The sequence below is a fragment of the Dendrobium catenatum genome, unplaced genomic scaffold (assembly GCF_001605985.2).
Source record: "Dendrobium catenatum unplaced genomic scaffold, ASM160598v2 fragScaff_scaffold_9, whole genome shotgun sequence".
NCBI lineage: Eukaryota > Viridiplantae > Streptophyta > Magnoliopsida > Asparagales > Orchidaceae > Dendrobium > Dendrobium catenatum.
The window spans coordinates 1,828,722-1,844,768 of NW_021318471.1; the positions used below are offsets into that span (position 1 = coordinate 1,828,722).

The 16,047-nt window shown below is 33.9% G+C and overlaps 2 protein-coding genes across 2 annotated transcripts; both read left to right on the forward strand.

Annotated features, from left to right (window-relative positions):
• Nucleotides 1-1,934: 1,934 nt before the first annotated feature.
• Nucleotides 1,935-4,670, forward strand: LOC110092492 (serine/threonine-protein phosphatase 7 long form homolog). Its single transcript, XM_020817062.1, has 4 exons — nt 1,935-2,150; nt 3,740-3,780; nt 4,155-4,239; nt 4,320-4,670. Exons 1-4 carry the CDS (start codon nt 1,935-1,937, stop codon nt 4,668-4,670), a joined length of 693 nt encoding a protein of 230 aa, XP_020672721.1.
• Nucleotides 4,671-9,918: 5,248 nt separating this feature from the next.
• Nucleotides 9,919-13,523, forward strand: LOC110092506 (protein CURVATURE THYLAKOID 1A, chloroplastic). The gene is made up of 5 exons (XM_020817084.2): nt 9,919-10,260; nt 12,256-12,356; nt 12,445-12,552; nt 12,690-12,761; nt 13,288-13,523. Exons 1-5 carry the CDS (start codon nt 10,113-10,115, stop codon nt 13,351-13,353), a joined length of 495 nt encoding a protein of 164 aa, XP_020672743.1. The 5' UTR covers nt 9,919-10,112; the 3' UTR covers nt 13,354-13,523.
• Nucleotides 13,524-16,047: the final 2,524 nt, after the last annotated feature.

Consider the following 16,047-nt stretch of genomic DNA (forward strand, 5'->3'; position numbering starts at 1 on the left):
TGGTTCTGAAAGTGGTATACCACTGTCTTGGGTGGCCTTGACGAAGACCATAAAAGGCTTTGTGTAACCGACAAAACGTGGGTTTGGGCGTGAGTGGAGTCCTCGAATCCCTTCGGCTGAGTCATAAAGATTGTTTCTTGGAGGTCGCCATGCAAAAAGCGTTCGCCACGTCGAGTTGTGTTGGACTGACCACAAATGATACAAAGCTACGCTCAGGAGAAATTCGAATGGTGGGCAATTTGGCTACTGGACTGAAATGTCTCGTTATAGTCAATGCCTTTTCCTGATGATTTTCCAAGAGCCACGAGTCTGTGCTTTGTGTTCTCGCAATAGATCCGGTCCGAGTTGATACTTTGTACGAAAATGTTCCATTTGCACCCAATTGTAGGTGCGTTTGATTTGCGTGGTTCAACCAACGTCCAGCGTGCCTTGTTTCTGCCAGGGCTAGGAACTCAGATGCCATAGCTTGGTGCCAATTGTGGATGCTTAACTTGCAGCTGTGGAGGAAGTACGGGTCCTGTTCCTGCCCTGTGACAGTGTTTAGATGAAGAAGTTAGGGCGTACCCGTGGTTTAAGGGATCCAGGTCTTCTGCCTCGTGATCATGGATGCTTTGATAATTGAAGGTGAGCATGGAAGGTACACTGTTTTTAGCTGGAAACCGTGGGTACATTCCTCAGGTGAGACGGATTAGAGAGTCGGTGTGGCTCTGTTCGGACCAAATTCCTGGTATCAGTGTTAGTTGTCGTGTTCTCGAAAGTTGGTATGGAAGTGGAGCCAATAGTTGAGGTTGGTATGGAGTAACGAGGGTTGGATTGAAATCATTAATCGGAGCCTTTACTAGACGATGTGTTTCCTGCAGAAAATTGGAAAATTGTTCATCGAACGTAATTCTCGTGTCGCGACATGAAAAGTTTGTGGGAGGAACTGTCCAAACACTTATAGCCTTTATAGGTTCGGAGTAGCGAGAAACACGCTAATGAACGAGCGCAGAGGTTGAAGTTTAGCCGGAGGAAGGGTTGAATAATATAAATTTTATTGTTTAAAGATATTACTTTAATATAATATAAAAAATTACACTTTTTACATTTAAAATATTGTTAAAATAATATTTAAATTTAATTTTTTTAAAAATTTATATGTTTAATATTTTCTTGAAAATTTTAAACCAAAAAATATTAAACAAATAAATCATTATTTAATTATTAAAAATAATATATATAATTTATACAGGAGAGAGAGGGGGTAATTTTTAGGAACGAGCGTATTTTTTGTCCAATTTAGCAAAAGCAGCGTGGTTGCGATAAAATTTAAAAAGGAGCGAATATGCCTAACGAATTGGTGCATTCACTGAATGCGCCGAACATAATAGTGCCTTCACTGAATTCGTTGAACGTTTAGGCGCATTGTACAGAATGCGCTGAATGTTTAAGCAAATTATATAGAATGCGCTGAATGTTTAGGCGCATTCTATAGAAAACGCTTTTTAATTTGGCGCATTATACGGTATCCAATGCTGCCAGCTCACGAGATTGCAGAAATTCCGAAAAAGTTTGTCGTTACGCTCGACCAGATCCGTTATATGCGCGTCTTGGTGTGGAATTAATTGAGCGAATTGAATTTGGGTGGTTGGGGAGAAGAGCGGCTATAAATAACACATGAAGGCTAGGAGGAAACGCACATCTCAGTTCATTCAGCTGAAAGATTTCGATATTTAGAAGAAGAGCAGGTATGTTAATTTTTTTTTAGTTTGATTATTTTATTTGATGTAATATATTTAGTTGTAATAATGTTTGTAGAAATTATAATATGCAGGTGTTGGTGAATTTTTTTTTTTAAAGCTGATGTTCTAATTAGGTTGGATCATAACCTGATCACGACATTGGTGGAGAGATGGTGTCCCTTAACGAACTCCTTTCATTTGACCATCGGTGAGATGACGATCACCTTACAGGATGTCCAAATTTTACTCGGGCTCAGAGTTGATGGACCTGCAGTGGTGGGCCCAAATGTTGTTGGGCAAGGACGTATTTGGGCAACATGGCCGATTTGCTGTGACGAGTTACTTGGGACGCATCCTGACAGGGATACAGTATACCACGCCCCAGATGAGGAGGAAGATGTTGCGACCTTTAGGATGGGTTCATCACAAGTTGATTATATGCTCTCACTACGTTGGCTCCGCTATACATTTTACAGATAGTCATATGATGATTTAGCACCAAAGATTTTTCTTCGACATGTCAGCGCATACATCCTATTCATGATAGGTGTTTTTTTGATACCTGATACATCATGGAGTCATGTTTCTCTACAGTGGTTACCTTTACTTACGGATGTTGACAGCTTTAATAGGATGTCAATGTGAGGTGCCGTTCTTGCACATCTTTATAGGGAGCTGTGCTATGCGACAAGGCCGACAAGGACATATATTGCGGGATGTGTTTCACTCCTGAAAGTTTGGTCATGGGAACGATTGTACATAGGTCGACCAACACTGCGAGTCCCTCATATTTTTGACTTGGCCGGACGACCCTTGTGTGAAACCCTTGAAAAAAAATTGTGCTATTTTTCGTCTGTACGAACCTGGTTAGTACGGGACGAACCGTCAGTACGAACTGAAGAAATTGTGAAGAAATCTGTATGGTTCGTCTGTACGAACCTAGATGGGTTGGTACGAACCGAGATAAAGAGTTTAATTTAATTTTCGTCTGGATGATTTGATTAAGAGAAGATCGTCCCGGGATGATCGGGACATCGTCCGGGATGAACCTGCTTGATAAATATTTGAATAATGTCATTTTTGAAGAGAGAGAAAACCAAAGGAAAAGAGTAAAAAGTAGATTTTTGAGCTACTCCGGTCCGTTTTCGTCCGTCGCCGTAGTTAAAGAAGTTGACCGACTCGAGGTAAGGCACATTCCGGCTTTCTCAATTTTCAGAAATGAGATTTTTGACGCGTTTTATGTTCCGAATTTTGTTTCCGTTAGCGAATTTCTGGTATTATTTTCTTTTGACAAAGGTTTTACCGTGTAACTTTTAGTATGTTTCTGAGCTGATAATCGTGCACGTTTTGAGTATTTTCTGGAAGATTTTTACCGGATATTTTAGATTCTGCGGCGTTTTAATTGAACTGCAAATTATCGGGATGTTGAAATATGTTACTTCAGTACAATGAAAGTCTTATAATATTATTGTGGATATTCTGTGATAATTTGGTAAATTTCTGAATCTGTGTATTTTGTGTAAATTCCGTATACTGTCGTTATGCCGCTGGTTTTTCGTACGAATTCTGCTTTTGTCCTGAATTGTACATTGAATGAATTGATTAATTGTATGCTATCATAAGGGAGTTATAAGGGGCTGGAATCCTATGTGATTCCGTTGTCTGGGTCCGGGAAGGGATACATAAGGGGAAGTTCTTAAATCTGAAATTCTGTATATCTGTTCTGGTGCTATATGCACAAAAGTGAGCTATAAGGGGAAGTTCTGGTGCTATAAGCACAAAAGGGAGTCATAAGGGGAAGAGGGAAAGTTCTGACATATGGAAGGAAGTTCTGTATGAAATTATCTGTTCTGTAAAGCTGTAATGTGATTATTTCTGATTTATTTCTGTACGATTGTTCGAATTCTGTACGGAGACTTTTCTGATATATTTTCTGATATGAGTTTCTGATTATTTTGATTGGTGAGTGATGTCTTGCTGAGTTGTTAGCTCATTCTTATTTTCTGCGTGTTTTTTAGGTTCTGGGAAATGGAAGGAAGTCTTGGATTAGCAGTTCAGAGTCTGATCTGAGATTAGGTACTTGATACTTTTGATTTTTGTGTAGTCATGACTTTTCTGTTCTATTATTTCTTTCTGAAGCCATGGATTGTATTGTATATGATTGTTTTGACGAAAGAAAAGATAGATGAATCATTCTGCATTTAGATGTTTATAGTAGCTCTGTGTTTTTCTATCTGTTTAATACTTGGAAGAAAGTCTGAAGCAAATTCCAAAGCTAGATCCTGAATTTTCAAAAGTTCCGTCACGACCCGTTGCGAGCGGGATCCGTCCCGGTCGGGTTGGGTCGTGACACCTTGGGTTGTAGGTTAGTAAACTTTAGTCAATAAAATTATAATTGTATTTTAAATAACAATGTTTTATACAAATTTATAGGTGGGCTGAAGATAAGATACGTGAACTTCCTGCAGGCAATACAATGACGTATAAAGACGAATTTGATGGTTTGCGTATGAGTCAGGTATAATTAAAAATAAATATTTTAAATAATATATTTTTTGTTCATAAATAATTAACATATTATTTATCATAATTTCCTAGATTATCATAACTCCATATACCCAAGAAGTTTTAGATACTCTTTCAGTACAGTATCAGGAAGGACAGGAGATATGGAGGGCACGAGTACCGCTTATTAGTTGGAAACGAGCAGAGTGGCACCTCCCAAACCGGGTTGTAAGACAATTTTCAGGTGTGCCATCTACTGATATTGAACTCATGGATCAATCATTTAGGCGCATTGATGGCCGTGATAGAGCAGATCAAGATTGGACTGTACAATACCGTGACTACCTCCAGATCTGGGAGGAGAGGAGGGCTTACATGGTTCCCATCACTCCACTATTAGGGAACAGGCAATCGAGAACTAGGAGCTTATCTATGGTGGTATAGATCTTGGGCATCCATCTACCTTTTACAACCTCAAACAGAGCCTTCAGAGACCTTCTTTCCTAGATCACCTAACGAGAGATTAGTGGTACATATTGTATTGTAATGTACATTATATAATTTTTTTAGCATAAATTTTAACTTTAGTACAAATTAATATATAATTACTCTTTAGACGGATTACTATATACGATTATCTGCGATACTTGAGTCACTCGCCGGGGGAGGGGGACATAATATAAGTTCCTTGCAGATGGTTGTAGATCAAGTTGTTGAATTGTCTGCCCGAGTACAACAATAAGTTTATATCGACTACACAACATTTGATTCGACCATAGAGGTAGATCAGCAAAGTAGAGAACGTGTAGGGAGTTCTCATAGGCAGCAGCATAGTAGACGATCTTTTTCAGATGCTCCGTCCCGGTTGATGGGGAGCAGACACCGACGGACAGTTGATCCTGACCCGCATCGACATTCCATTCATACGCCATCTATGGGATATGATTTCACGGGAGCAGGTCCCTCAGCCCCACATTGGAGCCCGCACGTTGGACAAGCTAGTCAATCAGGACATATCTATCATGGCACACAATACGAACAACCCAGCACACAATCATTATTTATAATGACCATTCCAGAGTGGATGTCATCAGTAGGATTACCTTCATCCCCCACGCAGCAGGACATTATGTTAACGGCATGTTATCCTATAAAACAAGATACAGAACATTCACACCAATGTGCCGAGGTTGATCAAGAGGAGGCTGAGGTCTCAGAGGTGCCACAATTACAGAGGAGAAGAAGAAGGGAACCAAATAGATTTACTCCAAGGAGTGGGGCTTTACCCAGACATCGTTAGTATGAGATTTGAGTTGTATTGTTATGTTGATCTTTGGGTTTTTACTTTCAGTTGTAAACATTTATCATATTATGAACTTTGCTTATTAAAAATGCTTGACTTTTCATTTTTTTTCCTTCATTACTTAGTGTTAAATAATAAATATATATTCTCAACTACTCCACTGTGTTTGCAAATATGTCATTTCAGCTACATTAATCAAGAATGTACTCCCACAATTTTGATGCTAGCAGCAGTGCCGAAACCAAACAATGGATTACAGAGGGTACCATCCGGGTGCGTAAAAGCTTATCTTATCCTATCGATGAGGACCTTGAAGCCAGGATATCATCAAATGAACTATTCAGGTGTGTTATACATACTTGTGATGAAGATGAAGATGACTTACTGTGGAACCTATACGATGATATGAAGAAAGCTAAGGAATATAGAGGTAACCCTGCACGTCGAGAGTTAGAATGGAAATATCTACAATAAGGCTTTGACGATTTTAAGCACCACCTTGTGGCAAAAGATTTCCTAAATGGTCGAATTCTAGAACTTAGTTGTAATAAAGACGGTACAGTTGAATCAGGTTTTGGAAGGTCTATGATGGATATAGATAATTGTATTTTATACTCTTATTGGAAGCCTAATCATGAAGCACATATTAGATTCTTATAAACAGTTGTTGCAAAGTTCTAAAGACCCTAAAGCAAAGGATTTTCTTAATGGAGAAGATTGGCAGCAATTACAACAACAATTTCAGATCGACTTCAAATGTTGTCCTACACAAACACAGCTCCAAACTCGTCTACGATTTCTACTTAATAATATGAAGTAGTAACTTCAGCATTATTCCTATCAACGTGCATAAAAAATGTCCTTTATGTTGTTATTTCTTTTCTCGTGCAAACATAAATTTAAAATGTACTTCGTGTTGTTATGTTGATGATTAATATTTATATTTGTAATTGTTACTCAACTTCTAATTTATTTTATTAATTTGACTCGTGTTCTTCAAATAATTTTTTTAATATTTTATTTAATATTATTTTCCTAATGACAAATAAAATTACATTTTCTAAATATTCAACAAAAAATGTCATCATCATCAAGGACCTATCCAATAAAGCACTCACCATCAAGGGATTTCCTTCATATTATTTCAAGGAAGAAGTTAATCTATGATGGTACTATTCGATTGACAGAATCTATGTCGTATCCCATTGATGAATTCTTGGAGGAGAAATCAATATCAAATGAAATTTTTTGATATTGTCTACATGAATGGTCTTGGTATGAAGACGATAGTTTATGGGATACATATCATGAAGTTATCAAATGTCGTCATCCCATGTATGTGGATGAAGGAACCATTACTGATTTGGGTTGGCAATTTGTACGACAAAGATTTAGGAATCATAATGGTCATTTTGCTCCTATAAGTATTCTTAAGACAAGAATTAGTGAAATCGTACAGGAAAAGGATGGTTCTGTTTTGGTCAATGTTGAGAATCCAATAACTAACGTGCAACATTGTATTCTTTATAAAAAGTTGCATACTTGTCAAGATGTTTTTCTATCAGAAAAATATCAAGAGCTGAATATTATAGATGGTAAAAAGAAGGAGTTCTTAAATATCAAAGATTGACATTACATCTAAAAGCAGTTCACAGAAAAATTCTTATGTTGTTCAACTTTAACCCAAATCCATGCGCGCATACGCATAGTACTAAGCCGCTTGTAATAATAATTTTTTTATCTTTCTTTTAATTCTTATCATATGTATTTCATTTTATTACTGAACTTATCATGTATTCTCATTAATTTGTGTTAATTACGTTTCGCACTTTTCCCATTCCAATCTTTCTATAAAGAAGAAGAAGATGAATAAATATTTATTTGTCCAAATATTTAATACTTTGTAATACATTCAAATATAATTATTTTAAATATTGCTTTTAAAAAAATTTGGTGTTTATAGTATGTTAATAACAATTTATATAGAAATACAAATAATTTATAATTTAATCCTATTTTTAAAACTAAATTTTAAATTATATTCACCTTATTTTAAATTTAAATTAACTTCTTAAACTGATTTTAATAACTATTTCATCTACCTCTCTCAATTTTCATTAAATAAATCTCATAATTTACATAACTTCTAAATTTATTTTTAAATTTTTAAATAATTTTATTATTGCATTTGACTTCCTAGGACCCTATCTACAAAACATGTTTGCTCACAGAAGACTTGGTTTAATATTGCATATTATTAAAGTTTATTCACTCACAGAGGACTTGGTTTAATATTGCATATTATTAAAGTTTATTCAGACATTCATGACCTTATCATTCATGACCTTATCAACTTTGTTGATCTATTACATACTAAAATAATAATAATAATAATAATTTATGACATAAAAGATTTAAAAATATCCAATAATTTTTTTTTAAGAAAATATTAACCTTTGTTGTATCTTTACACACCAAATTTAATAAAAATATTCTGAATTCCTAAAATAACATTTTTCTCATTTCAAAAATTGATGCGGAGCAGGTTTACTCCTACAAACTGTCCCACCGGACAACTTATCCTTATAACCGTTTATGGCACATTTCCACTACCTAGTTTCCATTTTATTACAGCATAGTACTAATACCAACTTTTAGTTTGTTACACCTTTTTTTAGTACACCTGGAGGAGATACATAGGAGGAAAAAGCATTTTTGTAAGCAGACAATTTTACAAACAGAAAGCTACACACAGCCGTTCAGCTGTTCCTCCTCATCCCTCTTCTTCTATTCTTCTGTTTATCTCCTGTTTTCCCCCGCTAACATCTCTTGCAGGTTAATCGCCGCCGGCCTTCGTCACTTCCACTCCAGTCGACGATCTTCGCTGCATCAAAAATCAATTCATAATTGACATAAATGTCCTCATTAAGGAATTGGAAGCCCTCCACCGAGCTTGCAAGTTTTTTTTTTTTTCGGCATTAGGACTAAGGATTTCTTTCATTCTTTGTAACTACTACTTATCAACAATTTCTTGAGGTTCAAATTTTAACGCTAAGAAATTTTTATATACAGTAAATAAAAATTCGCCTCAAATAATGCCTAATCAACAAGTCGTCCCAAACGAAGCATATATGTCTTGCCTAATTATACTAAAATAATTAATAACAATGTATTCATAATAAAGTAGATTTTCTTGCTAATTATTAGCCATTACAACTATAATTAATTACTAAAAGTAAAAAAGAAAAAAAAAAGTAATGAACCATTTTAACTAATCCATTCCATATTTGTGCCATTTGGGAACAGAAAATAATTTAATCTATAATTTCTATTTTTTTTTGGCATAAATCAACCCAATACATTTATCCGGTCAAAATATTCAACCTTCAATTTATAAGACTACACAGCGTAACTATAAAATAACAAACAAAATACAATACAAAGCAAATATAACTTCATCATGACAAATACAAATGTGTAAATTAGTACATACATAAAACTATTGCCAAAACACATATAAAAACCTTAGGAGCTATAAACTCAACCAATATTGAAAAAAAAAAACTCAAAATAAAGTACATATCTTCCTGTTTTTCCTATGAGGAATTCTTAAGAGCTGATGCAAACCCCTCTTCACCTCATCCCTAACTTATACCGGCTCAAATTGAATGGCACGCATTGAATTCCACCCATGCATTGAATTCCACCCACTCAGCGTGATTTCGGGACCTGGTCTCCGGTAACGACAAAAGAAAATGGAAATGGGAAATTGGACGCCTGGAGTAGCTTGAATACGCTCATCATTTAAGCGCCTTCAATTCTTCTGAATACGCCTGACAGCTCAGTGCATTCAAAGAATGCGTCATTAAGATCGACGCATTCTTTGAATGCGCCATTCAAGACCGTGCATTCTACACTGCGCCAACCAGTTTCGCGAATTTGTTCGTTTTAAAATTTAGTTTTGCCCACGCTGCTTCCGCTAAATATGGCTACAACTACGCTCGTTCCGAAATTTACAGCATTGTTTAATACCACTCTCTCTCTCTTCTCTCATTCTCTTTCTACCTTTTTCCATATCTCTGTCTAAAACTTCTGCCAACTTTCTCTCACTCTTATATCTCTTCATCTTTTTTTCTATTGTTCTGAACACGGCAAAACAATTAGCACATTCATAATGCGCCTAAAAACTTAGCGTATTCTAAATGCGCTATTCAATTTAGCGAATTAGCTTTTTTTAAAATTTTAAAATAAATAAGATGCTTTTGTTAATTATGATAATTAACATGTTGCTTTTAAAAAATTGCCCTTTTTCATTCCTGTTATGCAGTAATTTCCTGCGATTTTTTTCAAGTCAGGGATTCAGCCGTGGACCATTAGGATAGGCGGGCAGCCAATCAGATGAGGTCTTCTGTAGACGTGTCGACTTTCTAATCAATCGGCGTCGAGAGAGAGCCGGTGGTGCAGAAGAGAGAAGAGAAGGATAGCTAAACCTTACCAGCTTCTTTGTTTAATCGCAAACGGGAGAGAGTGAGACCGCGCGCGCAGTTCAGTAAACATTGATCGAGTTCAATAGACTTCTAGTAATGGCAGCGGCGGCGACTTCTTCTACAGCGGCGGTGCTGGGCGGTGCTCGTTTCCCGGCTGTGGGCCCTTTGTCTCACCGGAGACCCTCTCTCCTCCTCTCACCGTCCCCTCACCGGTCGTTCTCCAGTGCATCCCTTAACCTCTCTGGTAAATTGCTTTCTTCTGTTTGAGCGTCAATGCTTGATTTGGACTTTCAGAACCTTTTTGAAAGATTTATGCATGGCGGATTGATTCCTGTCTAGCTGTTCGAAATAATTGTAGGGTTTTGGAGTTCGGCTGTACTATTCGTTTGTTAGTAGAATACCATATTTTATTAAGCTACCAGAGTCTTTTTCGTCAGAATGTAGTTGTTCTTGCTATTTTATGCATGGACGGTACTGTATGTCCTGAATTTCTTCAGAGTATTCCCAATTTTGAGAAAATATGGAATGGAGTGTATTGAAAGAATGTACGCCTTTCTTTTCTTTGGTCTAGAAACGTGAATTCAGATCATGGGACTTATAAATTCAAGCTGCTAACCTATAAATAAAAGTAATGCTTTTCAAGATTATGAGTAATGTAAATGTTGTCATTCCCTTAGTGGCTGTTTGCTGCAGCCTGCAAGATCTTATGAGTCTAGATTTAGTAAATCCTGCAAGTGTGAACTTCTGAGAAGTGAGAACTGTTTGGCATTCACAGATGTTAAATTTGGAAGAGATTTTTAAGATTTAGATTGAAATGAAAGAGAAAAAGAGACACACTGAGGAGAAGTGATATTACTGATTACTAATATGGGATTTTGCCTAAAAAGGGTGGAGAATGAGATTTAATAAGGCAATAAAATGTATGGGGCTAAAAATTATTTTTCAAGATTTAGCCTAAATCCCGGCTTAATCATGCAATTAAGCAGCCCCATCGCTTAGTTATGTTTGGTTGGGATCTATGTGAAGTTTATTATGATATTTCATTATAAAGCACCTTTAATCCTTGAATTGTAGTAAATTTAGCCAATTTTTATCTCATATTTTTAATAAAAAAACCTGAGTATCCTTTCATATATTTGATAATTTTAATTGATGCCCATTTTCCCTCCTATTAAGAAGCATAGGTTAAATTATTTTCACATTTGCAGATAAAACACCTTTCATCCTTAGGCTTTGTTTGGGATGGTTTTTTTACTATTTTTATGAAGCAACTTTTTAGTTCAAAATTTTTATGATTAAAAACTTCTTTAAAAAGCAGTAAGAAAAATGTCTCAAATAAAACTTTAATGTAGGTTTTGACTACATCTTTTTAAGGGAAATTCAGAGTTTTTCTTTGATTTGTACATTTTTAGTTTACACCTACTTTTTCTCCTACAGATATAGATCCTCTCCAGTTATCATGGTATTTGCACCGTGCAATTACTTATCATAGCCATTCATTCTACTTTAAATGATATCATCATATCCATTAATTCTAGTTTGAATGGTTTGAGTTCATCAATACAGAGTGGTTTTGAATAATTTTGGTGGATTCAATCCTAGCCATTTAGATGAATTTCATGATTAAGGTTGAGTTCATTTCACTAGTGCAATTTTCTTGGTAATTTGAGAGAATCCTTGTCCTTCTACATCTTATATGCAAATAGATTTTGACAACACCTGCATTTATATAGCTTTTATTTTCAATCAAACTTCCCTAATACAACTACAACTAATATTAATTTTACCAAATTTATTTTTCACACTATCATAAAATCTTAAACATTTATTTTTTAAATTTATCATTTTTATCCAACTAAAAACATATTTTTTCAATTATCTGCATTTATTCTGGTTTGCACTCTTACATCCTAACTTTCCTAATTATTGTTTGTTTGATCTGCTAATGTTAGTAATGGTAAATAAATAGTGAACTAGAGTATGCATTAGCTTGTTTTCATATGTGATCAAGTTTTTCAAGAAAATTTTGACCCAAAGGACAGGGAAAGGAACGCAGAAGTAAAGCTCCTTACCATGGATTGCTTCTTTTATATTCTGTGTAACTGAAGAGGCAGTGTTTGTAATTCTGACCCACTAACTTCATAAGCAGTTTTGAAGCCTTATACTAGTCATTTCCATGTTATTGTCTGATTTCCAAGTGAAAAGGAAGCTTGAAATTAATAAATCTTCGTCTACACAGACTTGCAGAAGTTTTCAGCAATCAAGACAAGAGCCACCTCCTCAGAAGAAACATCAAGTTCCATTGTAACTGAAGAACTACTTGCAGACCTGAAGCAGAAGGTAACATATTCCCTTACTTTGAAATAATTCATAAGTTTTTTTCCTACTGTATCTGTTGGAGACCTGTTAACAGACAGATTTGCCTTAGTGGGATGCAATTGAGAACAAACCCACAGTTTTTGTCTATGGTGGAGGCGCAATTGTTGCACTATGGCTATCTTCTACTTTGATTGGTGCCATCAACTCTGTTCCTCTGGTGTGTAATGGTTAAAATTTTCTAGTTCTATTATCTACTTAATGGTTTCTTTGTTGATACTGAGCAACTATGGATTTTAGTGAGCTTCATGCAAAGAAATAATTTATTGACTGGAACAAAATACTTTCTGTTTGCAGCTACCAAAGATTTTGGAGCTGGTTGGGCTTGGTTACACTGGATGGTTTGTTTACCGCTATCTTTTGTTTAAGGTAACTAACGATGTTCATGGTGGTTTTCTAGATACATGTAAACGTTACAGTAAAATGAATCACAAAGCATTTGTGTAATTCATCTTGGTATTTTCTTCTGGATCTAAGATCAGGCATTGTTCTTATGATTTTGATGCATTTGATTCTTGGTTTTGTTATAAGAAGATAGGAAATTGCTTCCTTTTACCAATATGCTAAAATCATGGCAGTTTTTCTGTTATCAAATTACATTTTATCTGTAACCAGATTGATAATATTTATATAGTTTTTCATCTCTCTCTCTCTCTGGATTAATTATTCTATGCAGACGTCAAAATGCCGTTCGGAGAGCAACCAGAATACGCCACGTCACCCCCTTGCTCGGTACCGCAGCTCGGTACTGCGGCTCGGTACCGCTGAAGTGGCGTATTCTAGTTGGTCTCTGGACGGCATTCTTCGTCCAGTCTCCGCACATAATAATTTCTCCTCTTTTTGTGTCTATGTGATGTGTGTGCTTGAGTTCTAATATAGCTAGTTTTTATTACAGTCCAACAGAAAAGAACTGGCAGAAGACATAGAATTTCTAAAGAAGAAGATTGCAGGGACAGAATAGATAGAAAAGCTTGGTAAGCTTCAGAAAGTTGTCACACTTCCCTGTGTAAATCATTCTAAGATTGGTAATCTTGCGGTTATTTATATTCTTCCCATGTAATGCCATTGAATACTTTATGTGTAATAATAACTTGGTGTCATTAATTAGAGCTATTAATTTTTTGCATTTTAGTCCAAGTACCTATAGTTTGATGGTATAGCATGGGAAAATACATAAATTTAATTGTTCAATTTTTTAACTTGATGTTAAATTTATAAATATTTATTATTTTGATGTCATCATATTGATGGTTTAGGTGGTGTTTCTTAGGATTTATTTGAGATGACTTAAATATTTTATAAAGTTGGATGTGAAATTGTTATTGAAAAAAAGGCTTATTTATTCTAGTTAAAAAATAGTTTTTTATCATAAAAATATCTTAAAGATTAATAAAATAATAAGAATGTTAAAAAAATAAAATTATGATTGATGTTTGAATAATAAAATAATAATAATAATAAAAAATTATGATTGATGTTTTTATTAATGGGCTTAGTTATTTTTGAAAAAATGGCTTAACTATTTTAGTTAAAAAAAATATTTTTTAGTCTAAAAATGTCTAAAAGATTAATAAAATAATAAGAATATTGTAAAAAATAAAGATATATAAAAATTTGGGCTGAGAGCTATTCTGATAAAATGAATATCTGCTTATAATTCATTTGGTTTCAGTTTCAACTTTTGCTTTAGTTTTAGTCTCAATTTTTTGTACCGTAATTCTATAGTACAACATTTTTAATTCTTTCACTTTTAGTTATTGATTTATATTTTAGTTTGTGATAGCCTATTGAGTCATGTAAGCTCATTCCTGCTTTAATTTATATTTCTAGCTAGGGGATGGGTAAAGAGTGAGCTGAATAAGTTTGGATAGCAAACTTTGATATGTATTTTAGGTATGTTTTTGTTAGTTTTGATATTTTATGCTTAACTTTATTTTTTATCTGTTGTAAAGTGTTATTGTATATTGATCTATGATTGTATATAAATTTTGGATGACATATATAGAATATCATATTTGAGATTCACCAGTCATCTGTTTTATGTATTTCTGGATGACATATATAGAATATAAATTAAAACTTTTTTTTTCAGGGTTTCTCCAACTAGATCATGTGGTTAGTCTTGTCAAAATCGGATATGGTATGTCATGTGTGTACTTTTGGGCTATATCGTGTCTGGTTCTGAGCAGTGCTATGAGGCACTGCGATACTGACCTTGGCTCTACCGGGGAACTGATTTTCCTTAAATTTCTGAGAGGCCGATGCTAGGGTGTTGTAGATGGCTAAGCTGCGACATTGAATCTGTGGGAGCTGCTGTGCTCTTTCAACACTTATAATTTTTTACATTCTCCTAAATATTTCATGCACAAACATAGTTAAAATAACATATTTTTAGATAAATTTTAATGCAATAAAAATACAAAAAATTATACTTAATAAATTTGCCCAGCTTAAACACTTACATATCTTCAAGCAATTTCAGCACTTGTTGAATAAATTAATAATCAAAATAAAATTTGATCATTTAAAATTACTAAAATATAAGATAATACATGACATTCTACAAGTAATTTGAATGATCAAAGTTATAATTATAATTTGAAAGGTCAATATAATTATGAAAAGTTACATACATAAAGTTTTATCAGTGTAAAGTTATCTATGTTTTTCGCTAAGAGAAATATAAATTTAATAAAAAAAACTAATAAAAATTATATATTTTTGAAAATTGAAATATGCGTAATGTGACCTATCTCGATCCGAGCAACTTTCTAAACTGGACCGACGGCTAAAAATGACCTGAAACAGCTCAAAAATCCCTTCTTCCCTCTCAAATCTTCTCCTTGCAGCTTTTTTCAATCAAGTCAAAACATAAACCTATAAGTGTCACAAATTATCCCAATCACCCTTACTATTATTTGTATTGAACCTATTCATTATAAGTGTATGTATAAGATCGACTTCTGATTTTAAAAATAAATAATATATTATTTAAAAATTAGTTGTGTTTGTAGTTAAATTGGTAGTTCATTAGTGCACAATCATATGCATTTGTTCACTTATCTTATTCTATTTGATTTAAATACTATGATGCTTTTTGATTTAAGCTTCAATAAATAACAATTTTTTAATACACTAATTTTTTTTTCTTTTTCATATTTTCTCTTATATTTTTTCATATTTTCCCCTTTTTTCATACTTATGGAGAATATATATTATTGATATTGAATATCAATTTTTCTTTCATCTTCCCGTAACCCTAATTGATTTAATGTAAGGATTTAATAAAGTCATTGATTCCATTATTAAGTTTATTATGATCTTCCTAGTTCAAGCTATCCATTTCTTTTTGCTAAACTGAATTATTTGTTTAATTTAGTAGTAAAAGTATTAGTGTATTGTTTCTAAGTTCAAAATAAGTCAATAGCTTAAGTGATATATATTAGAGAATTATTAAGCTTTTCAAATTATGAATTATTATGCATTATTCATTCAAACTATCATCTAGGATTTTATATAATTTATTATTATTTTTTTTATTTTGACTAATTAAACAATTAAAGTGTAAAAGTACTATGTAGAGAATAATACTCAACAATTAAGCATAAATGCATTTAAATTAAATGTAAATAATAAAAATAAAATAAGATAAACA

What these genes read in the sequence shown, in the direction of transcription:
- LOC110092492 (XM_020817062.1), top strand. Translation starts at nt 1,935, where the DNA reads ATGACGATCACCTTACAGGATGTCCAAATTTTACTCGGGCTCAGAGTT. An exon ending in TTAGGATGGGTTCATCACAA is followed by an intron (nt 2,151 to 3,739) that starts GTTGATTATATG and finishes CGTGTTTTTTAG; the next exon opens with GTTCTGGGAAATGGAAGGAA. An exon ending in TCTTGGATTAGCAGTTCAGA is followed by an intron (nt 3,781 to 4,154) that starts GTCTGATCTGAG and finishes ACAAATTTATAG; the next exon opens with GTGGGCTGAAGATAAGATAC.
- LOC110092506 (XM_020817084.2), top strand. Translation starts at nt 10,113, where the DNA reads ATGGCAGCGGCGGCGACTTCTTCTACAGCGGCGGTGCTGGGCGGTGCT. An exon ending in TGCATCCCTTAACCTCTCTG is followed by an intron (nt 10,261 to 12,255) that starts GTAAATTGCTTT and finishes TCGTCTACACAG; the next exon opens with ACTTGCAGAAGTTTTCAGCA. An exon ending in ACCGCTATCTTTTGTTTAAG is followed by an intron (nt 12,762 to 13,287) that starts GTAACTAACGAT and finishes TTTTTATTACAG; the next exon opens with TCCAACAGAAAAGAACTGGC.